The sequence below is a fragment of the Chlamydomonas reinhardtii genome, chromosome 14 (genome assembly GCF_000002595.2).
Source record: "Chlamydomonas reinhardtii strain CC-503 cw92 mt+ chromosome 14, whole genome shotgun sequence".
Taxonomy (NCBI): Eukaryota; Viridiplantae; Chlorophyta; class Chlorophyceae; order Chlamydomonadales; family Chlamydomonadaceae; genus Chlamydomonas; species Chlamydomonas reinhardtii.
In genome coordinates this window covers 2,309,948-2,335,718 of record NC_057017.1, presented here as the reverse complement: position 1 = coordinate 2,335,718, position 25,771 = coordinate 2,309,948, and the positions used below count along the sequence as shown (strand labels likewise).

At 65.6% G+C, this 25,771-nt stretch overlaps 5 protein-coding genes across 5 annotated transcripts; 4 read left to right on the top strand and 1 right to left on the bottom strand.

Moving 5' to 3' along the window:
* The first annotated feature begins 119 nt into the window (after positions 1 to 119).
* CHLRE_14g623700v5 (uncharacterized protein) lies at positions 120 to 6,565 on the top strand. Its single transcript, XM_043070237.1, has 6 exons — positions 120 to 480; positions 573 to 645; positions 711 to 1,543; positions 1,948 to 2,394; positions 2,822 to 4,190; positions 4,686 to 6,565. Exons 1-6 carry the CDS (start codon positions 365 to 367, stop codon positions 5,757 to 5,759), a joined length of 3,912 nt encoding a protein of 1,303 aa, XP_042916910.1. The 5' UTR covers positions 120 to 364; the 3' UTR covers positions 5,760 to 6,565.
* Positions 6,566 to 6,629: 64 nt separating this feature from the next.
* CHLRE_14g623650v5 (uncharacterized protein) lies at positions 6,630 to 12,105 on the top strand. The gene is made up of 11 exons (XM_001692676.2): positions 6,630 to 7,074; positions 7,180 to 7,199; positions 7,389 to 7,467; positions 7,720 to 7,863; positions 8,230 to 8,455; positions 8,652 to 8,854; positions 9,065 to 9,118; positions 9,289 to 9,450; positions 9,736 to 9,804; positions 10,014 to 10,118; positions 10,350 to 12,105. The coding sequence occupies exons 1-11, from the start codon at positions 7,024 to 7,026 to the stop codon at positions 10,422 to 10,424; spliced, it is 1,188 nt and encodes a 395-aa protein (XP_001692728.2). The 5' UTR covers positions 6,630 to 7,023; the 3' UTR covers positions 10,425 to 12,105.
* A 31-nt stretch (positions 12,106 to 12,136) lies between these two features.
* Positions 12,137 to 15,239, bottom strand: CHLRE_14g623600v5 (uncharacterized protein). The gene is made up of 3 exons (XM_001692779.3): positions 15,091 to 15,239; positions 14,829 to 14,891; positions 12,137 to 14,557 (listed from the first exon to the last, which is right to left on the bottom strand). Exons 1-3 carry the CDS (start codon positions 15,135 to 15,137, stop codon positions 13,069 to 13,071), a joined length of 1,599 nt encoding a protein of 532 aa, XP_001692831.1. The 5' UTR covers positions 15,138 to 15,239; the 3' UTR covers positions 12,137 to 13,068.
* A 170-nt stretch (positions 15,240 to 15,409) lies between these two features.
* CHLRE_14g623576v5 (uncharacterized protein) lies at positions 15,410 to 16,575 on the top strand. Its single transcript, XM_043070236.1, has one exon. It carries the CDS (start codon positions 16,012 to 16,014, stop codon positions 16,177 to 16,179), a length of 168 nt encoding a protein of 55 aa, XP_042916909.1. The 5' UTR covers positions 15,410 to 16,011; the 3' UTR covers positions 16,180 to 16,575.
* Positions 16,576 to 16,629: 54 nt separating this feature from the next.
* CHLRE_14g623550v5 (uncharacterized protein) lies at positions 16,630 to 25,246 on the top strand. The gene is made up of 7 exons (XM_043070235.1): positions 16,630 to 19,731; positions 19,887 to 19,943; positions 20,220 to 20,291; positions 20,624 to 20,704; positions 21,046 to 21,108; positions 21,481 to 21,753; positions 22,024 to 25,246. The coding sequence occupies exons 1-7, from the start codon at positions 17,029 to 17,031 to the stop codon at positions 24,913 to 24,915; spliced, it is 6,141 nt and encodes a 2,046-aa protein (XP_042916908.1). The 5' UTR covers positions 16,630 to 17,028; the 3' UTR covers positions 24,916 to 25,246.
* The last annotated feature ends 525 nt before the right edge of the window (positions 25,247 to 25,771 follow it).

The following is a 25,771-nucleotide window of genomic DNA, read 5'->3' as shown; positions in this document are numbered from 1 at the left end:
TGAAGGTGTCGGGGGTGGCTTGCCCAGCCTGGGCTCCGTGTTCACCAACGCCAGGCACTAACCCGAGTGACCGGACTTGCCCACCTGCAGCTCAAATACAAGCATTAGGTTTTTCAATCTATGCATGTCAGCACATTAGAGGCGCGTTCTCGCAACCTACTGCGAGAGGTACGACTCGGCGGAGATCCGAGCAACTCTCGCCTGCGCAGACGCATTCCAAACGTTTTAGTGTTTGCATTGATAGGAATAGCTTACGAAAGACTAGATAACTGCACAATCGTGGCACTGGAGACGGCCTGGAGATGGGGCTTGCAGTCGCTTGAAGCTGGCCTGCACGAGCCAGCAAACCTTCAGTGCTAGCAGCATGGCAAGCTGCTCATTTCTAGACTCAGCGAGTCTTCTTGCGCAGCGGGCCGTAAGCTTGCGCCTTGGTCGACGCGGCACTGGGTGCTCTCAAGCGCTGCTCGCGACCGCAAGGAGGTGCGATCTACTTTGCTGCAAGGATGTCGAAATGCGGAACAGATCTGGAAGGAGACGTGTTTTGGGCTGACGGCTTCATGTTTGCTATGCAGGGCTCCCCTAAACGATAGCAGCGTCCAAGGAGCTGCGAAACAAGCATCAACAAATGCGTCTGCACCAACCCAGGTAAGCGTCCTGGCGCGGGCGCGAGCTACGCTGTATCTTTCTGAGCGACCCTTTCTCCTGTTCAGGTGCTCCAGTCAGTCGACGTCGATCGCCTGGTACAGCAGCCAAATGGCAGCGGTCATGCTGTAGATGTACACGGCTTGCTGACGCCGCGAGGGCCGAATGGCCGGAGACAACCGGCCCTAGTCCACAACGATGGCGCGCTACAAATAGCGCTCGACAGCCGCGCAGAGCATGCTGTTGAGTCGCTCATACCGGCAGTTCGCTACGAGGACTCGCGCGAGCTGCCGTCGCAGGCGTCAGAGTTCCGCGCCAGCGGGGCAGGGTCGGACTCGCAGCAGCCAGGGACGGAGGGCCGCCACGGTGACCAGCCCCCAGTCGCTGGCCGCTCCGCGTCTCGGAGAGGCCACGCCGCCAGCGATTCTGCAGCTCCTTCTGTCCCGCAAGCGGCGCAGCGTCGACACGCAGGCACTGCAGTAGCAGACGACGATCAGGGCTGGGGGGCGGAGCTGCCGCCGAGCTTGAGCAGCGCGGCGCGCCAGCAGCCGGCGTCTACCAGCGGTCGATCCAGCGTCCTTCGGCCGCGGGGGAGACCGCCGAAGCTTCAAGCCAGCGGCGCCCCTACAGCCCGGGCCCCCAGCCCCAACCCGACTCTGGGCCCAGACGCGGGAGGCAGAGTGGACAGCCCTGTCAGCGGCAGCGGTGGACACGGAAGCTCAGGTGGCGGTGGTGGCGGCCGGGGGCCGAGCGGGCACGGGCGCCGAGACGGCAACCGTGGCGGCAGTGGCGGCCTTGCAGAGCAGGAGCTGGTGTCGGAGCTGCTGGAGTGCCGCAACTGCTACAGCCTGCAGCGGCTGCTGCAGCTGCACCGGCAGCGGCTCACCCCCAAGATGATCTGGTGAGAGGCATATGTGTGAGGCGTGGGGAGGCAGTACATCGTAAGGGGGCGTTAATCGATTCCAGATCGACCTAAACTTAGTCCCAGCCCCAGGAGGGTATTGAGCGCGCGGTCTTGCGTCCCTAGTGGGAAGTCCGGCGCGAGGCCAAGCAGGCGAGCGCAAGGGGTAAAAGCAGCAGCCGGAGCCCTGCAGGGCGCCGGTTCATCACATGCGACGCAGCTGCTTTACGCAATAGGGACATTAGTAACTGCTCGCATAACTACACCCTGAGCCCACAACCCAACGTGAGCAATCCCTGCCCCCACCCGCACCCTGTCCGATGCACGCTGAACCACCTCTCCCACTGCTCCCTCGTCATCTCCTCCCCCTCCCCTCCCTTGCCCTCCCGTCCCGCTCTCTCCAGCGAGGCTGTGGTGCACTGCAGCCACCTGGTGGCGGAGGAGCCGCCGCGCGACCCGCAGGACCGCCAGGCGGTGGCGGGGCTGCTGGATGAACTCATGGCCCGACTGCGAGCATGCGGGGGCAGCAGCAGCAGTAGCGGTAGCAGTAGCGGTTCCGTCAGCAGTAGCAATGGTGCTGGCGGCAGCGCTGCACTGGTAGCCGCATCCTCCTCGTCGGGTTCTCCCTCCTCGTGTTCGTCATGGGCCCAGGCGGTGGACGGGGGTGACCTGGCGGCGCTGGTGTGTGCGCTGTCCAAGTTGAGGGCCTACAACGGCCCGCTGCTGCGGGAGGCGGCGGCGGAGGCGCGGGAGCGAGTGCGGGGCGGCCGTGGCAGCGGAGGAGGAGGTGGCGGTGCCGGAGCCATGCTGCGGCCACGGCAGGCGGCGGGCCTGATCTGGGCGTTTGCGAGGTGAGGCGGAGGATGTGCGCAGGAGTGGCGTGTGTGCGTGTGTGTGTAGGGGTTAGGGTGATGCCGGATGGGATGGGATGGGATGGGATGGGATGGAAGGCGCTTGGCGGGTCGGCTGCGTGAGGAGTGGCGGGCGGCTGTGTGCAGTGGAGCTCCGGGCCGGGTGCGTAGGGTGGCGGATGAAGTCGTGTCTGCGGTTGCAGTGCGCTAGGCCGCAGGTCGTGCAGGACGCAGGGCGGCGCCGGGGCCGTCGTGGCGTGGGCATCCGTCGCATGACGACGCAGCACTCGTGCTGCCACGGAGCTGTAGTGGTAGTTTGGCCGCGTGCTTCCTCCTCCTCATCGAGCACGCCCGCCCGCTCGCGCGAAACCGCCGCAATGTGCATCGTACTTACCCCGCACACATCGCCCACTCCGCGGCCGCACAGGTACCACCGCGACTTCCGCTTCCAGCTTGAACCGGGGTGGGCCGCGGACATGCTGCAGGCCGTCACCGGCAGTAGCAGCAACCCACCTCCAGAGGTCAGGCGCAGCAACAGCAGTAGCACTAGCTACAGCAGCAGTAGCAGGCCGTGGCCGGCAGCGCGTGCTGCCGACATCGCGATGACGCTGTACGGCCTGGCGCTGTTACATTCGGGCGGCGGCAGTAGCAAAACCCTGGCCATCGGCAGTAGCAGTAGCAGCATGGAGCCGCAGCTACAGCCGCAGCAGGAGGGCCAGGCGCCGCCGGCAGAGGCCCTGGAGGCTCTGCTGTCGGCCTCGCTGGCTGGCCTGCAGGGCGAGTCCGGGGCACGCGCCGCCTCTTCCGCCTCTTCCGCTGCTTCCTCGGCTGTTACGGAATCCGCCGCCGCCGCCGACACAGGCGCGCACGCGGACGCAGCTAGCGGAGAGGCCGGTGCCAACCGTGCGCAGAGCGGTGCAGCGGCGGGCCCCGGCCCCGGCTCCTTGTCTGCGACAGCCGCATCCGCGCCGACCTCTGCCTCCTCGCATTTGTCGTCTTCGTCGTCACCGTTGCCGCCGGCTTCAGCCGCGGCCACGGTCGGCGGCGGCTGGTCGGAGTGGAACGGCCGCGAGCTGTCCATGGCGGCGTGGGCATTGGCGGCGCTGCGACATCACCCCGGCCCCGCCTGGCTGGCCGCCTTCCTGGACCGCTGCGAGGCGGCCACACGCACCTTCGCGGAAGGCAGCGCCGTCGCCAACGTGCTGTACGGCTTGGCGGTGCTGCGCGCGCGGCCGCCGCCGGGCTGGATGCAGCACTTTCTGTGGCAGGCGCAGCGGCGCATGAACACCATGGACGCGCAGTCGCTGGCCATGACCGGCTGGGCGCTGGCGCGGCTGCGCTACCGGCCCGACCGCAAGTGGGTCACCGCCTACCTGCGCTACGTGCGCGCGCGCGTGCTGCAGGCGGGCCGCGACCCGGTGCAGCGGCTGGGGCTGTCCAGCCAGGAGCGCGCCGCCAACCCGCCGGCGCCCGAGGTGATGGCGGCGGCGGCGCGGCGCGAGCGGCTGCTGCTGGCGCAGCAGCAGCAGCGTATGATGCGGCTGCGCCAACGTGGCGTGGGGTTGGCGGCCTCCGCCTCTTCCACCGCCGATGCCGGTGCGTCCCCTGCTTCAGGCTTGTCGCTGTCTGACGCTGGCAGCCAGCAGCAGCAGCACCAGCAGCAGCTGACGCCGCCGCAGACGTACAACGTGGTGCTGTGGTCGCTGGTGCGGCTGACGGTGCGGCCGCCGCGCTCCTGGCGGGAGGCGTTCCTGGACAGTGTGCAGCCGCGGCTGGGGGCCTTCTCGCCGCCCGAGGTGAGAGGCGAGGGTCCTTACTCCTTACAAGGTTGGGGCTGTTGGGGCTAGGGGTAGGGGCGGAGCGTGACCCATGGTTAGGGCCGGAAGGGAGGAGAGGCCTCCACGGGATGTTGGCGACGGACCAATCCCCAGCGAATCCTTCGGCATACCAGCGAGCGCATGCTGCTTTCTTGTCGGGGCGCATGCCTGGCGGCTGCATGTGCAGACCGCCTGTGCCATGCACCTGTGCACTGCCTCTGCCACACGCCTCCGCCTCCAACGCCAGCGTCCTTGCCTGCTGCGCTGCCTCCACTGCTTGCCCTCCACCGCTCTCCTCACTGCCCCCTCCACCCAGCCACCCCTCCATGATTGTAATCCCACCTAGGCTCCCTCCCATACGTATTATCGCTTTTAACTAACGCTTCTGCCTGTGCTCCGCTAGTTCAGCCTGGTTTGGTTTAGTTTGGGCTGGTATCCACAACCCGCCCTCCCTCTCCACGGCCCCCTCCCCAGATGGGCACGCTGCTGTGGGCCATGGCCAAGCTGTCCTGGCGCCCGCGCGACGACTGGATGCTGGACGCCTGTGTGGCCATGCGCGCCGCGCTGCACCGCTACGGCCCCAGCGAGGCGGTGCTGTGCCTGGTGGCCCTCAGCCGCCTGTGCTCGGCGCTGGGCTACCGGGCCGCCGACGGCGACCTGCTGGACGGACTGGCGGGGCGCATAGAGCCCTACCTGTCCCGGCTGCAGACCACCACGCTGGTCAGCGTGCTGCTGGCCGGCAGCCGCGTGGCGCCGGCGCTGCCGCCGCAGCGCCTGGCGGCCATGCTGGCGGCGCTGCTGGCGCGCGTGCGCGTGTCCGGCGCCGCCGTGGTGACGGGCTACGGCGGCAGTGGCACCGGCAGCCCCACGGCATCCCGGTCGTCCATGGATGAGCTGGACGACATGTCGGCGCTCATGGCCGTCGCACCGACTGCTGTGCCTGCAGGGCAGCCAGGGCAGCAGCCAGGGCAGCAGCCAGGGCAGCAGCAGCAGTCGGCGCTGGTGCTGACGCCGCGGCAATGCGCCAACGCGGTGTTCGCGGTGGGCTGCGCCGCGCGCCGCGCCGGCCGCTTCCCCGCTGTGCGGCAGCTGTGCGGCGCTCTGTTGCAGGAGCTGCTGCCGCGCGTGGAGGCGGCCGCCGGTGGCATGAACGGCACCGACCTGCTGCTGCTCCTCCTCGGCGTGGCGGCGGCGCGGCTGCGCCTCAGTCCGGACTGGCTGCGGCGGCACGAGACGCACGCCGCGGCGCGGCTGGCGGCTGGCGCACTGACCGGGGTCCAGCTTGTGGAGCTGCACCGCGGCTACCGGGCGCTGGGCTACCAGCCGTCGGTGCTGCCGCTGCCGGCGGCGGTGGCGCATGCGGCGGCGGGGCAGGCGCTGCGGCTGGCGGGCGGCGGGTCCTCGCGGCGCGGCGGCGCAGAGTGGGCGGATGAGGACGAGGAGTACGGGGAGGGCTCGGACGCGGACTCGGATGAGGAGGACGCGGAGGGCGAGGCGGAGCAGCGGGAGCACGCCCGGCCGCGCGGCAAGCGCCATCTCCGGGCGTAGGCGCAGGCGCGGTCACCAGGCTGTGACCGAGGAGCGCCTGGCTAGCTGCCGCTGCTGGGGATGCAGGGTTCGTGCAGGTGCATGTGTAGATGGGCGGGGTGGAGGTGTGGTGTCTGGCGAGATCTGTGGGGCGACCTGGTTGGAAGTGGTGCTGGTGTTGCAAGGTGTCATTGCTGGTGGTTGAGCTTATGTGGCGTGTGTTAAATTTTCGCAGGCAGGAGTCGTATGTGTGTGCTGTCTAGAGCTTGTGCGCATCATTCAAGTGTCAGCCAGAAGTTAGGATTATAGGTAATGCAAGCAGGTTTGAAGGTTTCATGCCAGTGTGGTGAGGGTGCTGGGCAGGGAGAGCTGACAAGGAGCTAGCAGTTGCAAAGGATACTGCTGCAGGCTCTAGATACTGTATGAGGGAGAAGAAAGCAGTTGGCATGGGCTAAGGCATGTGGAAGCAGAAACAGTCCAAGACTTTCGTGTGGAGAGCTGTATTTCATGCACAGGTTGCTTGAGGCATCGACCATGCGCGCGCGGGGGTGCAGATCAGACGTTTCGAGGTCAAAGCCGCTGCACACCGCACAGCTTCAAGACAGCGCGGGGCTCGAGTAGGGAGAGGCTTAGGTCATGTTGCAAACGGCGCGACCAGCATTCCCCTGTAACGATTCTGCTCTGCTACTTGAGCGTTGATTTGGTCGCGCTGCGTGTGTGGGTGTGTGGGTTCCATGATGGGTAAGGGAAGGACCCGGCACGGAACCGAACTGTGCCCAGGGCAGGTCGCTCGAGACAAATGCATAACATGAAAGTTCCATCGCGTATGTTTGCATCCGCGATCGGTAGCGCGCTGCTTTGCTCGCACATGGATTGTTCGGATGCAGCGAAGTAGAGTAAGACAGCAACAACCAAGCATAATCATGGGCTGGATGTTACATACATGTCTAATAAAGTGCCAGCGCCAAAGGTGGCGTCAACTGCGTCAGTGGAGTAAAACACAAATTGGCCAAGACCGGTGCTACCTTCCATACGTCTACCATTCTGTATACAACTGGCTTTCAAATTCACAAGGCTTTTCGATGCCGGATTGACCGGTCTCGTACTGCGTCACGGAAAGTGCGCGCATATATCCTGGCGAGTCTGCTCGAGCCTGAACACCAAATAGTCGACATACACTAAGACCTTCAGTTTCAGCAGTTTCGGCGCGACAACGGTAGCTCACAGGGAACCTAACCACTGCAACACTCGCGTGAACTCTGCCCGCCCTTGCACTTATACTACCATGGAGATGACCACGACCAAGGCCTCGGCACTGGTTGCTGATAGGCGCGCGGTGAGGCATGCTGCAACGCGGCTGCGGCAGAAAAGTCGAATCCTTGACACAATCGGCTAACGCTTTCCCATTTCCGGCTTCATATTTATGGCAACGTCAATGCAGGTCTGCAGGTCTGTCGCCAGGTGAGGATCAGAGCAAGGCAGCGCGTAGCCTGGCTTCAACAGCGCAACCCTAGCTTCCCATGCCCGCCATGGCCTCCGCTGGACGCCTTGCGAACGCCCGTTGTCACCCGCGCCCCGTACTTGCTCCCAACCTCACCTATCCCTGCCCATCGGCATCTTGCTCCCCACCACCATTCACCTGCCTGGCAGCTTCGCCCGCCCCGCGCGCCGCACCGCCACCCATGTTGTCAAGTTCAAGGAGATTGGCAAGCAGGCGACCAGCCACCAGGTGCGACTGTCCCCTGTGACGACATGGCAGTGGGGCCGTGGGGCATCGGTTAAAGCGAGTGCTTGGATCCAAGACTCTTTCCCAACCTCCTCGAGGCAATGCTGCATGCTGCCCCGCACGCAACGCCCCTCTACCAGTCCTTCTGCCGCACACGTTGTGTATCCGTGTACCCTAGCCTTACTTGTTCCGTGTCTACCCGGTGTGTCTTCCATGTGCAACCGTATGTGTTTCGTGCCGTGTGGCATGCGCCAGGCCACCACCGCCAAGCTGCTGTCCCGCCGCGGCTATGCTGCCACCGAACCCAATAAGCCGCTGAGCCCCTTCACCCACTCGGTGGGCGAGCTGGGACCCAGTGAGATCGATATCAAGGTCACCCACAACGGCCTGTGCCACACGGTGAGGGTTGGTGAGCGCGTATTAGGCGTACGCCCCGCCCTGTAGCGAGGCTCCAGGTGTATGTGGGCTGCGTCCTCGGGCCACCGGCCGTGCTTGTCGCCAAGGCCGCGTGGCTTGGATTGGCGTGGTTTGGCTTCCGTTTCTCCCCAAGCCAAACGGAACCAGCAGCTCCTCCCAAGTCTCCTCCCTAAATCTCGGTTAACTCGTGCCTGGGTTCCTGACTGCCCTACCTCCACCTCCACAATCCCCCTTTGCATTGGGTTCGGTTTAGTTTGGGCTGGTATCTACAACTCCCCCCGCCCCACCCCACCCCCACCCCCCCACACACACACATGCACACGTTTGATGTACGGTAACGGCATGCAGGACATCCACATGGCCATCAACGACTGGGGCGTGTCCGCCTTCCCCTTCGTGCCCGGCCACGAGGTGGTGGGCATCGTGGCCGCCACTGGCCGTGACGTCACCGGCCTCCGCGCCGGCGACCGCGTGGGAGTGGGCTGGATCTCCAACAGCTGCCGCTGCTGCAGCAACTGCATCCGCGGTAACGACAACCTGTGCGAGAAGGGCTACACCGGCCTCTGCATGTTTGGTGGGTCCAGGGGCATGTGCCACCCGGCGTGTTGAAACTTGGGTGCCCGACGGACAACGGGTCAGTGGCTGTCCTTGTCAACTCCGACTAGATTTCGACTTTGGAAGACTGACCCTTATTACATCTTCTCCTATCACACCCTTGCATGCTCAGCCCCATCGATGATGCAATTCCTTGCCGCCCCTCGCTCACACAGGCCAGCACGGCGGCTTCCAGGAGACCTGCCGCGTGCAGGCCGACTTCGCGCACAAGATCCCGGACGGCCTGGACTCCGCCTCCGCCGCGCCGCTGCTGTGCGCCGGCATCACCGTGTACGCGCCGCTGCGCGCGCACGTCACGCGCCCCAACATGTCTGTGGCGGTCATGGGCGTGGGCGGCCTTGGCCACCTGGCGTTGCAGGTGGGGGCAAGGTCTGTGTGTGTGTTTGTGTGGGGGGTGGGTGGGTGGGTGGGCGGGAGGGGCGAAGCGGGGGGAATACGTGCGTGTGTGATCGTGTGCTCGTGTGCATGTGTGCCTATGTTGACAGGGGAACCGCCTGCGTGTGTGCGTGAGTGTATCTGGAAAGTAGACTGACGCGCAACTTCCACCTTGTTTCCTTTCGCCATGCAGTACGCGCGCAAGATGGGCGCTGAGGTCACCGCCATCTCCGGCCGCCCCGAGAAGGTAAGGGGACCTGAGGTAGATTTGGGAACGCTTCTTGGAGGGCACATCCCACAGGTCTGCCCGATGAGAATTATGCCTTCTAAACGCACATCGGCCGCCCTTCCTTGCAACGGCGCATCGCCCCACCGATCCTTACGTTGCGCCGATGTGATTCGTCCCCACCCCTGCAGGAGAAGGAGTGCCGCGAGTTCGGCGCGCACAACTTCATGATCTGGAACAAGGACAACGCGGCCTACAAGAGCAAGTTCGACATCATCATTAACACCGCCAGCTCGGACGTGTCAACCACCGAGCTCATGGCCCTGCTCAAGGTCGACGGCTCGCTGGTGCAGGTGAGACCGACAAAGTAGCAGGCAGACATGCACAGGATCACAAATGAAGTAGTTAGGCCAGAGAGTCAGGCACGGAAGGTCAGATGGGTGCACGCGCCTGGGGCACCACTGGCGCACGCATTCGGTCCGTATCCGGTTATGTCGTGAATCGGGCTAAGGGACTGAACTCATAAAGCCAGCTCTTGTGGCCGCCACAAGTGCTGCCACTTCCTTGCCCCATGCAATCCTCCCCTCCTCCCACGCCCCGTCTGACGCTCATGCACCCGCCCCACCGGTCATCCCCAGGTGGGCATCCCCGGCGGCGGCGCCTCCATGACCGTCAACTTGCAGGACCTGGTGTTCAACCAGAAGAAGGTGCGGAGGCGAATTAATGAAGGGGGTATAGGAAGCGGGCTGGACGGCGTTATGGAAACCATATTAACAATAAACCGAGACCCAGACCCCGAAACCCCTGGGGCAGGTCGCAGTGACTAGCAAGGCTTAGCCGCACCCTGGCTCTCGCACTGACGCACGCCGCCTCAAACTTACACACGTCTGACGACGCCCGCCGCCGCATCCTGCAGGTCGTTGGCTCCATCGTGGGCGGTCGCGCCGACATGAAGGAGATGCTGGAGTTCTCGGCCGTACACGGCGTCAAGCCGCTGGTGGAGACCATGCCGCTCAGCAAGGTGTGCGTGGAAGGGGGCTGAGTGCGTTCAAATGCCGAGTAAACCAAGACCCAGCACCATCCCTGGGCTTGAGCGCCGGGTTCGTGCATGTCATAGTATGTCTTCGATGATGCATGACAGCTGCCATCGGTGCGGGCGGGGCTCCTTCCAGGCTCCCATCGTACCTACCCGCCCCCGCCCATCCATTCCCTCCTGCACCCACTGTGCCCCCTTCCGCCCACCCCCCATCAGGTGAACGAGGCTATGCAGCACGTGCTGTCCGGCAAGGCCCGCTACCGCGTGGTGCTGACCAGCGACTGGGAGTAAAGCGGCAGTAGCAGCAGCTGGAGCGGTGGCGGCAGTAGCAGCGGCTGCAACGGTGGCGGCAGTAGCAGCGGCTGCAACGGTGGCGGCAGTAGCAGCAGCTGCCGGCTTTACGGCATTCCATACATCCGGGGCGCGCTTCCTAATGACATGGTCATGTTGGGCTGTTCAATGCTTCACCCTGCTGAATGCTCCTCTTGAGTGCTTTGAGCTTGATGCGATCGAGCAGTTGGCGTACGTTTGGTAGTTGGAAGATGGTGGAGGCGGTGATGTGGGTTGCAGGGGTGCAGGTAGCGATTCTTTCGTATCTCACCGCGCTTTGCACGCGTTTTATCATTCAGGCCCACATGGTGCCCGCGTGCGATCGCGCTGTTAAAGCGCGTCTTAGCAGGCATGCGTGCATTGCCGTGCCAACGCCAAAGCCTCCATGTCTGATTTTATCCAGTAGAATTATGCATCCATGAGCAAGCTCATCATCTGGGTATTCTTACATTCACGGCCCACCTAGGTGCACCTTGCATGTCTGGCGGTATGTACACTAAAGCTGTGTGGGTCCCCTGGGGCAAATGTTGACCCGGCGCGTCGTGCAGTCCTGACACGTGGACGCACGCACACTCACTCGATGGGTGCTGCCTGAGATAATCTAATGTGGTTGTAACCACTGCATTCCTGAGGTGCCTTGACCCAGTTATCAGCGCATTAAGGGCTTTACCGGGCACGTCAGGCCTGCTCGGGACCGGCGCGTAGGTCGTACGTTGCGGCGGTTGCCCTTGCACACCTGCTTCCGGGCGTTGCTCTGGTGGCTGCAGCAACGCCTGGAGGCTGGGCAGGGGAAGGAGCACAGATGTGACATGAGGAGGAGGCGAAGGGGCAGGGAAACGAGGAGGCGAAGGGGAAGGGGAAGAAGCACGCGCACGTACTGTATGCGGTCGGGCGCCGCAGAGCCGGGCGAGGCAGAGGGAGCTGGAGCAGTGGCACGTGCCAGCGATAAGGATTGGGGAGAAATAATGTTGTACGAAGTCGGTGTGAGCGGCAGTGAGGACAAGTACGGTATGAGTTGGATCAGTGGCTGCAAGGCACCTTCATTGCAGCACCGGTGCTGCCGCACGCCACGACAGCCTCTGCAGCTGACGCCCTTTACTCCACACTCTTATCTCTTATATTAATTGGGCTGCAACGCTAAGCAGGTTGCGCCCAGGGCGGTCGGCGCAGCGTCACAGAAGCTGGTGATGGGGGTTGTAAGTACTTGCCCAAGCGAAATGAACCCAACCACGCTGAACTAGCGGAGCACAGGGGGGGGGTCACCTGCAGCCGCGAGGGCAGAACCCGAGCGCGTGGAGGGAGTGACGGCAGCTCGTGAGGAGCATGCGCTCAAACGGGAATTTGAGGCGAGGGGCGGTGAGCCGAAGGCAATGGACTTCGTCGAGGACTCGGAATGGCAGAATGAGTACAGCGCACATGCTACTGCCGTGGAGGTGTTTAGCGGCGGGCTGCCGTACTGATGCCGGCCGGCTGCAAACGTGTTTGTGTTGCATGCGCCCGTCATGGGGCGGCGGCATGAGCGAGCCCACCCTACCTGGTGCTTGAACGTTGCGTGAAGCCTGGTGCCAATCAATTTCATTGACATGCAAGTCTCACGATGGGTACGTATTTGGTTCCTTGCCGCGACTGTATGACCACCTATACCGGGGCACCGGGCATTGGTCGTGCGTGCTTTCAATGTTTATTTACAACTCAGCCGCTCCAGGGCCCTGCTTGTCAACACTCGATACCGCACCCGAGCAGGATACGAGCCTAAGCGTCGTCATGCGGGCCCATGGCTTTCTTATTCCACAACACCTTGCTGACTTAGTTCTTCTGTCATCAGTCCATGCCCGCTGAAGTTACGGTATCACTTTCCAGTACATCACGGTGGGCTTACCGAGCCTCAAATCACTCACTTGCACTTGGGCATTATAAGAAGCCCACCACGTCTCAACCCCACATCCACCCCAGCCAACTCACACGTACGGTGATCACCGCGCACAAGCCTGCACGCGCCACAACGCGATCCCTTTCTACCCTACCCTACTCACCCCGTTCACAACCCAGCACGCACCCTAGGGTGATATCAGGAAGAGGCTCAATCAGGCTCAAAGGCGGGATATGGTACTTGTTTGTCAACGTAGCTAGGGACGTACGTGGTATGCGGAGACCAGGCGAGCATTATACACAGCAGATAGAGCATGCAGTGATAACAGGTAGAGGCTCAATCAGTGACCAAATATCATGCTCGTGACCAAACATGTTTCATAGGAATGGGGCAGGCAGGCCCCATTCCTATAATGATCACGAGCATGGTATTATTGGGTCACTGATTGAGCCTCTTCCTGATATCAGTGCTCTATCTTTGTATAATGCTCGCCTGGTCTCCGCATACCACGTCCCTAGCTACGTTGACAAACAAGTACCATATCCCGCCTTTGGACTCACCGCACCCTGCCCTCCATATACTTCCCCACGCACAGATGTACCCATGCCACCTTGCTGATAGTTACCAGCTGATCATCACTCGGCAGAACTTGTTACTCCGTCTCACCGGCTGAGCCCCAGCCGCCTACAGTTACCCCGTCACTCATTATCGATCACCCAATCTAGTCAGCAGCACTTAGCCCATGAGGCCTTCATCGTACACAGCGGCAGTTGCCGGCCGCGCCATCTTCACGAGCTGGTAGCCGCTTGCCGCCACCGCCACCGCCTGCCGCCGCCGCTGCTGCTTCAGGCCGCCACTGCCAGCCGCCGCCCGGCTAGCCGCCACCCATGCGCCCACGCGGGCGCCGTGCCCAGCTTTGCCACTCATCGCGGCCAGGCGCCCCTGCTTCTGGTGCCGCCGGCTCCCGGTATCCTCCACGTTCTCACCACCGCTCTCGCTGTCATCATCCGAAGGGGCGGACGAGGACGAGGAGGAGGCGTAGCGCGCCAGTTGCGAGTAGTGGGTCGTGTCTTCGTTGTTGCTGCTGCTGCCGTCAGCCTCCTCCTCCTCGTCAACCTCATCAGCGCCGGCGGGCTCCACGAGTGCATAGTCCGCAGCAGTGACCATGTCGGCGGAGGCTGAGGTGGCGGTGCCGGCCGAGTCCGAGGCGGACAGGCCGCCACTGCTGGTGTTGTTGCGGCTGCTGCCGACGGCGGCGGCGGCGGGCTCGCAGCTGGAGCCGGACACGAAGGACTGCCGCCTGCTGCTGCCGGCGGTGCTGCTGCCGGTGCTGCCGGCGTCGGCGGCGGCGGCGGCGGCGGCGCGGGCCCACACGCGCCGCACCCAGTCATCGTCGTCAGCGATCTCGTGCGCTGCCGCCGCCACTGGCGCGGTCGTGGCCGCGAAGGGCGTGTCGCTCTCATTGGCAGTGCTGGCGTGCAGCGACACGGGCAGCGAGGGCGAGGTATCCAGCACCTCGGCAGCGCCAGCGCCGGCCGCCGGCTCAGCCGCTGCAGAGGAGGCGCCCGCAGAGGTAGAGGAGGTGGTGGAGGGCCGCTGCGCCGCCGCCGCCTTGCGAGGCGTCAGCAGGGCCGCGGCCTGGCGCAGCAGCCGGCGCAGCAGCGCTGCGAGGCGGCTGCCGCGGCGGGGCGGCAGGGGTCCGGCCAGCGCCGCCACGGTCCGCGGCACGGGTGGCGTGTCGGACAGCCGAAACACCTCCTCCTCCTGGGCGAGTGCCAGAGCCACCTGCTGCGGCGTCAGCGCCGGCGCGGGGAGGCGGCCGCGGCTGGGGCCGTACCGGATGAGGTCGCGGAGTTCCTTGCACTCGTACACGACCTGGTCCACCCAGATGGAGAAGCGGGAGTGCAGGCGGAGGCCCAGGGCCTTGAGGCGGGCGAGGCCGGAGGAAGAGGAGGGGTCGGCCTCGGGAGAGAGGACGCCGTCCGGCAGGATGTAGGTGGCAAGCGGCTGCAGCGGGGCGGGCTTGGGCTTGAGGAGGTTGGCGACCTTGGCGCCGATGGACTTGAGCAACACCTTCAGTTTGGGCTCGGTGGCTGCCTCCGTGGGCTCGGGGCGGCGGGCGATGGACTGCGCGGCGTGCACCTTGGCGCGGGCAAACGACATGCGGGGAGACGTCGCCGCCTGGACCACCCGCGAGGTGGCCTGTGCGCGGCCGGCGGCACTCCTGCGGGAAGAAGGGAGGCAGGAAGGGACGGGTAAGTCGCATGCGGTAGGCGGGGCGAGTGCGCTACTGGCCGGTCAGGGGCCAGGAGCAAGCCGTAAGCGTCGGTTTGCCCTCGACAAGTGCGACCCGCGTTGACCAGCACCGGAAGCAAGAACGGGAAGTTCTCTGACTGGTTTGACCAGCAGCGCTCGCTCGCTGTTGCGGCAGTCGCAGTTGCGCGCCGAACCCACCGGCCGACCGAGACCCAAGAACCCACCCACTACGCACGCACCTGCTGAGAGGAGGTGCAGCAAGAATGCGCGAGGAAGAACGCAGCGCACCAGCAGAAGGCAGCCTGCAGAGTCGAACAGGGTCCGGAAGTGTCAGAAGCGCGTATGCCCCACAGCAGCGCAAATGCGCCACGGACAGGCTAGACAACTAGGCGACATAGCATTCTGAAGATATGCTCAGTAAATTGTCCCAAAGGCAGGACCCAGGCCTGCCCCGAACAGGCTCCCTGGCTTTTCGCCCCCGGCCCCAACACTCCTGCTTACCTGGCGCAGGCCAGTGCTTTAGCAGAAAGTGGTTTCAGAGACGCCATGTTGCTGAGAGCACGGAGAAAGGAAAGAGCCGGGCTCTGTTCCGGGTCTGTGTGCAGCTCTGTTTGGACAGAGGCGCGTGCGTTAAATGCTGGGTGTAAGTCTGCAACTTTGAATGGTTGCTGCTGTGAATTAAGGTTCTCTACGCTGCGCAGGGCGTAAAATGGGCGGAACCCGGGATGGGGACCGGGGCGCCCTGTCATTGCTACAAGCGCCCTAAAGCTCCGCGCAAATTGCTTGCTCATGTGTGTTCACAGGGCTACCTGTTACAACTATTAGGCATTGGGCTCACGTTCGCCAGACGCAGAGGCAAGGGCTTTTCACCGCGCGGCGCTCTTTTGGCTCTTTCTCTCTGAGCTTGCTCTTCTTGTGGGCGCTTACTGATGTGTATAGGGGTCGCGGACCACCGCAGGCAGTCTAGACACTGCGCGGTGCCTTTTCTTCTCCAGGGCTCGGCTTTCTCTGGACGCCGCGCGCGGAAGTTCTGTGCTGCTAGCTTGGGCACAGCTCTGCTGGCCAGAGCGTGCACGGCCAGGCGACTTGCTCGGCCGCGGTCTCGACTGAGCTGCGAAGCGTGGTCTCCAGGGCCGGCTCGCGCAACCCAGCGCTTTTGGGCTCGCTGCGGGCTCGGGTACCGGAACGAGAAGGCGCGGGTTGTGCCCAAACGTGTGCCACAGCGGGACCCACGGGACCGACGGCTGTTTTCCCGGCACAAGATCGGCTCTCGCAAAGCTTCAATGGACTCTACATGTTGCTTCCATGCTCTACGCAAGCAGCACGCGCTGAGAGCGGGTCGCTTAGTTGGGGCTGCGGTTCGCTGTTGGTTCCAGACCCTCTTTAATTCAAGTGCAAGCTCAAACGTGCGATAACTTAGCAATGCTGCGCCAATGCGTCGTCAATTTCTCGCTTGGCGTGCGCGAGGGCCCTAGGCACAGTCCCAACTTGGTCGTGACCTCGTTCCAACTTACCGGCAGAGCCAGGGCATGGTTTGCCGTGCGTATGATTAAGCAACACACCTTATACTCCCTTATACCTCATGCTTGAAGTAGAGCGCCGGCGAAGCTAACGCGAGAAGGCATCCGCCGTGGCGCCGTGACAAGAACTGCCATTCGCGTCGCTGCTGGCCAGCTCGAGCTTCAGAGCTTTCCGGTATGATTGGCACTAGGTCCAGGAGGAGCCATCAGGGCGTGTGTGCACGTGCTGCAACTCCGGGTGGGCCACGCTGTGCAAGCTATCGAGCTATCGGAGCATCACGGCAAGGCAATAAGTCACGAGGGGAGAACGAAATGGGTGGTCGGTGGAGGAGGGGGCGGGGTCAAACGGGCGTCGCGCAAGGCACACTGGGGGTTCGAGGGAAGTGCGCACTGGCTGGCACGTCCATGGTATGGCACGGCTGAATGGGTGTGTGGCACTGGCGTGGAGGGGGAACCCCCGCGCGCGCCAGTGTATATTATTTTGGCACAGAATTACAGCACGCCTCGAAGCTGCTCGAACCAGACACCACATGCCTGTGCGGTCTATGACTGGTTGCGTTTGCTTGGCGCGGGCTCGGCTCGGCGCGCCGTGCATGCGTTTATAGCCTTCTCTGTGCAGCCGACTGTAGAACTGCGAAGCTTGCAGGCAGGCCAGCCGTGCGGTCCGGGAGGGCCTCGACCTTTTTGGGGCTCACGAGCTCCAGGCTCCGAGAGACCTGCGACACGCTATCGCTATCAGTTGCAAACTGCAGCGTCGCAGCAGCAGCGCGAAGCAGCAGCCAGTAGCCGCGAAGCCCCTTAGCAGCGTGCCTCGACAGCCACAAGCCCGCGAACTTCACGGCCGCAGCACGCGCCCGATATCGTCATCGTCTCGCGCTAGCTCATCGCCAGCTCGTCAGTTGCTTTATTTGCAGCAGACATGCTCGGCGCCGGCACCTTCCTGCTTCCAGACCCAGCGGCTCCGGGGCAGCCTAGGCAGCCAGCCGCAGGTGTGACGGGCGCTGCGGCGGTGGCGGTGGCGGGAGCGGCGGCGGTGGTGCGACGCCGACGCACAGCCCCTCCGATGCTCTCGCCAGCGCTGCTGCCGGTGCAGTGCATGCCCCGCGCCCTTGTCATTGCGGGTGGCGGTGGCGGTGGCCGCGGTGCCGCTGGCGGCAGGGGTCGGCCGCCGCTGCCGCTGCCACCGCGTGGGTCGTTGCCACTGCCCGCAGCAGCCACGTCGCAATGGAGCAGCCGCCACATGCGGACTGGGAAGCAGCGGGGCGGCTTGGTGGCACCAGCGCCGGCGCCAGCAGGAGGGGCAGCGCGCTGCGCGTCGCCGTACCAAAATGCGGCCGCTACTGCCGACCCCACCAGCCCTAGCAGTAGCAGTAGCAGGGCGGACAGCAGCCATCCAACTGCGCACGGCGCGGCGGCGGTTGGACCCATAGCAGCAGTAGCAGCAATCCCGGCAACCTCGAGTGCAGCAGCGGCAGAAGCCGTGTCGCGCACTTCCGCCGCCGCCGCCGATGCAAACGGCGCCGCCGCCACCGCCGCGGCGGCCGCGATGATAGCGGCCGCCAACACGCGACGTTTTTCAGATCTGGATCCAAGCTTGCTGCCGCCGCCGCCGCCGCCGCTGGGCGTAGCCGCCATCCATGAGTGGGCGGGCATTATGTCTGGACTGCCGTACCTGCTGGTCCAGCAGATCCAGATCCAATCCCAGATCCAGGTTTCGCCAGCTGACCCGGAGGCCGAGGCGGTTGAAGGGATTGGCGGTTGGGGGCAACGGCAGCTGGCTGAGGCGGCTGCGGAGGCGGCTGCGGAGGCATCAGGCCGGGACATGGGCGCAGGTGCTCAGGTGGAGGCGGGGGCAGAGCTGGCAAACGCTGGCGCCGCAGCCGTCGCTGACCCAGTTCCGGACCAGGCCAGTTCTAGCAGCTGCAGTACCAGGGCTGCGGTGGTAGGGCCTTTCGCGCCTGCAGTGTCAGCGGCCAATGACGCCGCCAAGGCGGCGGCCGGCTATGCAGCGGCCGCCGCGGCGGCCGCCGCCGCGGCTGCGGTGGCGGTGGAAAGGGCGGTGGAGGTGGGGAGCGCGATGGCGATAGCGCAGGCGCGGGAGAGCGCAGCGGATGCGGCGGCGCTGACGGGTGACGTGGCGGTGGCGGTGCTGCTGTTGGCCATGATTGCGGCGGTGGTGGATGTGGTGGTGGACACGGCGGCGGGCGGCGCTGGCGCTGCAGGTGCCGTACTGGTTCCGGAGGCGCCGGAGGCGCCGGAGGCGCCGGAGGCGCCGGAGGCGGCTGGTGCTAGTGCTGGCGGCGCGGGTGCCGTATGGCTGCCGGAGGCGGTGGGCGGTGGTGTCCCTCGTGACGCAGAGGCGGCGGCGGCGGCGGCGGCGGCTGGTGGGGCCGTGGCGTTGAAGTCGGCCACTGCTGGTGAGGCAGGCAAAGGCGGCCGTGTGGTTGTGGAGGGCCGCGGGCCAGCCGCACATGCCGGCGCAGCAGGTGTCAGTGGTGGTGGCGATGTGGGTCGGGCAGGGGCAGGGGCTGTGGTGGCAGCGCCAGGCATCGGCCGGGCCAGGTCGGGCGGGCAGGGCGGCGGCGTGCCAGCAATGTCAGGTGCGGCAGCAGTAGCACCAGTGGGCCCTGGCAGTAGCAGCACTGGCAGTAGCACTGCCGCGGCGGGCACCGGCCATGAACAGCAGCAACAGCCGCAGCCACCGTCACAGGGCTGGAAGCAGCAGCAGCCACAGCAGGAGGTCCGGGCGGTCGGCGGCACGGGCGGCTGGCTGCAGGGTGGTGTGGGGCGGGTGGGGGGCGTGGGGCAAGGCGCGGCGGGCACGCCTGCTACTGCAGCAGCAGCGGCTCTAGCACTGGCTGCTACAGCCGGTGGGATGAAGGGCGCCGTGCCTCGCCCCATGGAGCCGGCGCGTGCGGCTGCGACTGCTACTGCCGGAGCGCAGCCGCGCCCCGCTGCCGTCAGCAGCAGCGCCGCTATGGATGTAGTGGAGGCTGTAGCTGGCCTGGGCGGCATCGCCAGCATTGCCGCCGGCAGCGCTGGCGCTGACAGTAGCGGGCCATCGCCCGCCCATGGTGATGAGGACGCAGCTGCGGCCGAGGAGGTCACAGCAGACGTGTTAGTGGGGGTCACACCCAGCGCCGACCACGGCAGTAGCGCCACCATCAGCACTGCCACCGCTGCGCCGGCCCCACCATCACTCTCACCACCATCGGCCCCACCATCACCATCACCACCAGCGGCTCGCCTGCTGCCGCGGCTGCCTCACCTGCTGGGGCCGCTAGAGGTGCTGCTGCAGGCGCTGCTGCGGCCGCCGCTAGCCTCATTCCACTGGCTGCAGCAGCAGCTGGCGGCGCTGTGGCAGCAGCAGCAGCAGCAGGCGCCGCCGCCGGCTGCTACAGCCGCTGCTGCTACTGCGGTCGCCTCTGGCGGCGTGGGCCTGCCGGCGGCGGGGTGGGTAGACGATGGATGGGTACGGCACAGCGCAGCTTTCCTGCTGCTGCAACACAGGTTCGAACGGCTACAGCTGGCGGCGTACCGTGACCGGGAGGCGGCGGAGGCGGCGCAGGTGGCGGCGGAGGCGGAGGTGGAGAGACGTCAGGCGATGTGGAGGCAGCAACAGGTGCGTGCAGGAGTACTTGGATGGTATTGGGTTTGGGTCGCGGACTCGCGGTGCGTGCTTGCATTTGGCGTGCCACAAGCGCCGGCGCGCACTTGCCTTACCTCGCTTGCCTCACGGGCGTCCCTTTTGTGCATGTGCGTGCGGCCGGTGTGCAGGCGCGGCGGGAGAGTGTGTGGTCCAGGTCACTGCAGCAGTCCCGAGCGCGGCAGCAGGTGGGGTGGGGCCGACACCGGCTGTGCTGGGAACGCGCGAAGACTCGAAGAGGCAGGGGTGGTTGCAGCTGGGCCTTCCTGTGTCCGTTGAGATGGCGTCTGGCCCGAGTAGGGGCGGGTTCGCGCTGCTCCTGGCGGGGTCAGGGTAGGTGCCTGTGCTGCCAACTCCCGCACGCCACACGACATATGTACGGATGTGCCCCCTAATATATGGCCCGTGGCCCATGGCCTCTGACCCATGACCCTGCAAACAACATGAAACCGCATGAATTGCAGGAGCTGGAGCATCAAGTCCAGTCACTCAGCGATTGGAAGAGGAGTGCTGTGGCGAAGCTGGAGCAGGCGCAGGCGCGCGGGGCACCGCGGTTACCGTATTATTGGTTCTCGTTCCATGTGTGGGTGTTTGTTGGGCTCGTTAAGGCTTGTCGGGACCTGCCTGTACTTGGGGCAAGATACGATGCTCGGCCATGCAAACCGGGAGCGTGCGAACGTGCGATGTCTTTCCGTGTCATGTCGTGGCGTGCCGTGGCGTGGCCTACGAATGCAATGTCGTGTGCGGTACAGTAGCACGCACACAGCACTGTTTGCCTCTTTCCATGTCAGCCCACAAGCACACACGAACACGTGTACGCCCTGCCCCCCCCCCCCCCACGCCCACACCTCTTACCCCTTACTTGCAGGCCCGGAACCGTGAGCTGCAGGCGGCGTGTGACCACGAGCGCGCGGAGGCCGTGGCCGCGCGGCAGGAGGCAGCCAAGGCGGTGAGCGGGAGGGCGTGGACGGAGTGTGCAGGAGGCAGCAGCTAGCTGAGGGCTGCCACGGCCGTGACCTGCCGTGCGCAGCAGCAGGCCTCATGCCATTGTATCTGTGTGTGGACCGGTCAGCCACACAAGGCGCCGCCAGATTTGGTGTTGCGTCCTATCGCTTGAGCACCCACACACACCCGCACATGCACGCCTCCGCAGTGCATTTGCTGTCACGTGCGCACATGCGTGTCGTAGTTGTGCACACATGCAGCGACCTCATGCACGCACGCCGCGCACGATGTGTGTGATGCGGTGTGTAAATGTGTTTGCATGCGTTTGTTTTGCTTGGCTTGCAGCGGGCGGATGCGTTGGCGCTGCAGGACGAGCTGACGGCGCTCGGGGTGTCGTTCGGCGGCCTAGTGAGTTGGGGATGAATGGAAGGAATGGTAGGAACGCGATAGGGGGAGAGAGCGTTGATAATGATGAGGATCAAGATCCAAAGAGCATGGCTTGAGCAAGTGAATGTATGGGAGCGCGGCAATGAAGAGGAAGAGGTGGGGGCGTGGGGCAGAGAGAGCAAGTAAGGTGGTGGCGTGGGGTGGGTGCGTGAGTGGGGTGGTAGGACCGGCCGCACACGGGGGGTACCGTGCCAACAGGGGGGAGCGACAGCTGCCGCCAACCTCACTCACAGCAGCTAAGGCGCCGCGGCCCCGGCCCCCAGCTGCGCAACCTGACATGGCGTCTGACAAACATCAACATTCATGCTGCATCTGTGCACCACTGCTCTGCAGCGCCGCGAAAACGAAGAGCTGCAAGACCGTCTGGAGGCCGCGCAGGAGGAGGCGGCGGCGGCGGCGGCTGCTGAAGGAGCGGCCGCGGCCGCACCCGACCACCATCACCACCACCACGACAGCAGCGGCAGGGCTGCTGGTGCGGCTGCTGCCGAGGCAGCGGCGTCGGCGGCGGCGTGTGAGGATGGGGACGTGGGTGACACGCACGTGGGCTACAGCGCCGCCGACCTGAGGGTGGAGCTGCTGGCGGTGTCGCAGTCGGCGCTGGACGTGGTAAGCCGGGGTGGCGGCGGCCAAGCGGAGGTGGCGGAGGCGGTGGCGGAGGCGGAGGTGGAGGCGGATATGGCGGCGGCGATGGCGGTGGAAGCCTTGTGATGGGCCATCTGGGTCGTGGCCGAGCCGGGGGGGGCTATCTGGGTCGTGGCCGAGGGGCGAAGGCGCTTGCGCTGTAGGTCTCCGTCAGTGTGCGCGTCTGGTCGAGTGTGTGGCCAGCAGGATGGCTGACGGCGGCTACCGTACATCCCTTCACATCCCCGCTCGCAGGCTCACGCCCTGCTGGGAACCCGTTCCTCGGCGTTTGTGGTCGACGGCGACGGTCACGGCGATGGCGCTGACCCAAGCAGCAGCAGCAGCAGCAGCGGCGGCAGTGCGCCACCGCCACCGCCACTGCCCGCGCTGCTGCCCCTCCTGCGGCGGCGGCTGTGCTGGCCGCTTGTGGAGGTGCCACCGCTGGTGCGCCCCAGCCCCGTGTCCGCCCCCACGCCGACGCCCTCGCCCTCGCCCGCCCGCGCGCCCGCCGCAGCCGCGTACGGCGGGCCTGGCGTTGGCGCTGCTGGGTTCTATGCTGCTGGCACCGGCAACCACCCGCGCCAGCACTTCCAGCAGCCTCAGTGGCCCCAGCAACCGCAACCGCAACAGCGACCGCAACCGCAACAGCAGCAACAGGACAGCAGTGGGCGGCGGCAGCAGCAGCCTCAGTCGCCTTCTCGGGCGGCGGAGCCCGCGCTGCTCACACCACGGACCCGCAGTCGCTGTCTGCCGGTGAAGCGCGTGCTGCAGCTGCAGGCGCGGAGGCAAGAGCGGCAGCAGCGACAGGAGCCACAGCAACAGCAACAGCAACAGCAGCAGCAACAGCAACAAGGGCAGGCGCACCCGGACTATCTCCACCACAATCAACAACCTCAGCTGCTCCCCCGACCCCAGCAGCCCCAGCACCCCCAGCGGCACCAGCAGCCGCGGCTGCAGCGGCCGGACCCGCCGTCGCAGTGTTTGCAGCAGCAGCCGCAGTCACCTCTCGCCTCACGCCCACACCAGCCCCAGCTCCCACAGCCCCATCCCCCACACTACCAGCAGTGGCCGCGCGACCAGCGCCGCCGCCGGCTGCAGCCGCTGGTGTTGCCGGACCATGACGATCGCTTGGCTGCTGAGCTGGCGGCGCATGGGCTGATGCACTGGCTCGCGACGCACGTGTGGGCCGACCCGCTACAGTGCCTGGGGCTGGGCATGGGGCTGCAGCCGGGTGCGGGTGGCGGCGCTCGCGGCGGTGGTGCGGGCGGTGTTGGTGAGGGGTGGGAGGAGGAGGCGATGGCTGGCGAGGCCGAGGCCGTGCTTACGGCCGAGGTTACGGCCGAGTTGGGTGCGGTGGCTTGGCAGCAGCTGGCGGACCTGCGCAGTGGCGAGGCTCGTGCCTGGTGCGAGCGGCTGCGGGCGCTGCTCCAGGCCGAGGACCAGCAGGCCTGGCGGCAGCAGCAGCAGGCGCGGCACGAGCAGGAGCAGCGGCAGAAGCAGAGGCAGGCGTGGGCCGGCCAGAACGGACACCGGGGTGGCGAAGGTGCCGGTCGCGACGGCGACGGAGGCGGCGCCGCAGCGGCGCTGCTGGCGGCATACGATGAGGTCGACCGGGTCCTCCTGCGGGCTGTGGACACGCTGTCGTGCCGCATGGCGACCTGGGTGTTGCGGCTGGGCGGCGGCGGCGGTGGCGGCGGCGGCGGCAATGGCGGTGGTGGCGGCGGCGGCGGTGGCAATGGCGGCGATGGCGGCGGCGCAGGCAGCTATGCAGCATCAGCGGCAAGTGGTCGGTCACCGTCGCCAAGGTTTTTGGAAGGGTCGTCCCGAGGCCGCACAGGCTCCGTAGCTGCCGCGCCGCCGCCGCCGCCGCTGCGGCCGGCGCACAAGCAGCCGCAAGGCTGCATCTCACATGCGGCACCGCAGCGGCAGCAGCAGGTGCTGCAGGAGCGCCCACGGCAGCAGCAGCGGCAGCGGCGGCTGCAGCAGGTGGCGGACGCGGTGCGGCCGCTGGTGCGGTCGGCTCTGGCGGCGGCGCTGGCGGTGGAGGCGGCGCGGCCGGGCCAGCGGCTGCTGCTTTCACCCGCGCTGGCGCTTGCGCGGCGGGGCGCCGCTGGCATTGATGCTGTTGCTGGCGCTTTTGACCCTGGGGCTGGTGCTGGGGGAGATGAGGAGGGCGACGGTGAGGAGTGGGAGGATGAGACAGTGACGACGGGGCAGCGCGGCAGCTGGCAGCAGCTGGCTGGTGCGCACGGCGCGGAACTGGACTGCGGCCGCCGCGCCGCCACCGGGCCCGGCGCTTCTGCTGGCGATAACCTCTGCGGCGGCGTCGGCGGCAGCAGGTGGGGCTTGGAGTCCGCCGGCTTGGCGGCGGCAGCGGCTGCTTTGGCTGCTAGCAGCGGCAGCGGCAGCGGCAGCGCTCACGGCTTCAAGGTGGTACGACACCTGACCTGTGTGGCCGGCAGCACTGCTAATGGCTGCAATGGCAGCGGCGCCACCGCCGCCGTCGCCCAACGCCACGATCAGGATCGCAGCTATGCCGATGGCGACGGCGGGGATGAGGACGGCGGGTATTGCGAGAAAACAGCAGCAGGAGCCTGGGGGGCAGGAGCTGGTGGAAGCCGATACGAGCAAGATGCTGATGATGATGATACTGATGATGATGGTGTGGAGGATGGCACTGGGCCTGCTGAGGCGGAGGCGGGGGCTCTGGACTCGGTGGAGTGGGAGGCGCAGCGGCGCTGGCCGGGTGTGGCTCGCCGCGTTGCGGCTGGCGCCGCCGCTGCTTCCTCCGCAGCGCGTGGCAGCGCCATCGGAATGGGCAGTGGAACAGGAGCGCGCGGCGGCGGCAGCACCGATTGGGCTCTTGGAGACGCCGGTGCCGGGGACTGGCGTGCAGACGGTGGCGGGGGTGGCGCTGGCAGAGCCACCGGCGGCGGTGGCGCCCCCGGCGGCGCGGCACAGGGCGCGGCGGTGCACTTCCTGTGCACGAGGCAGCCCGGGATCGCAAGGCTGCTTCCCACGGCTGCGGCCGCGGCTGCGACTGTGGCTGAAGCAGGAGCAGGAGCTCCGCGTATGGGCGGCGGCCGGCGGCGGCATGTGGTGGTGGTGATGCCGGAGGAAGTGGTGGTGTGGTCAGCGCAGCAGTAGCGAGCTAGGAAGCTAGCGTTGGGTCATTGGGTGCCGTACGGTACGGTGCGTGGCACATGCGGCACCCACCTGCTATGCCTCCCTCAGGTGTGGCCAGCGCCGTGGTCGAGGGCTCTCCACACAGCCCTATTTTGCATGTGTCACATGGGGGGTTGCATGGGGTGCGATGGTGGCCCTGCATCTCTAAAGATGCCTGCCACACACATGTATGCCCTGGCACCCCGTCCATGCATGGTGCGTCGCACGGGCAACAACATTGTCAGGTGTGCCTAGTTGTTGTGACTACCGGTAACAAACCTAAGTTGAGCAACAGTTGTAAGTTTTACGGGCGGGGAGCGAAGCCGTCAGCCGGAATTAGGAAGGTTCACGCAATGCGCGAGCTGTACACACACAGCAATGGCAGCGGCTTCTGTCAGTTGCTTGTAGCCTTGTACTGCTCAAATAAAATGTTGCCTCACGGCCAGCAGATTCCATGGGCGGCATTCCAGGGGTGGCAAGGGGCCGGCTGCTGCTGCAGGTGGGGTCACAGCAGCTGCGTTTCACTTCGTTACATTCGTTGGACACCCTGTGTACCGGGTCTACGTACGTATTAGTTCCGCAACGCCCGTCAACTGCTGTGCGCATTCGTGCGGTCTTGCCTTGAGCACCTTCTTTGTCCTGTCTTCCTGGCGCGTTAATAGAGGGCGGTCAGGATATCAGAAGTTCAGGATCGTGGGGACACAGATTTCATTGGGCGCTTCGGACCCTGGCATCTCTAAACCCAGGAGAGCTAGGAAGGCGGGCGGCGACCTGACACATACACACGTGGTTGCAAATTGTTTGCCATCTGCTGGGGTCTGGGAATCCTACGGGACTT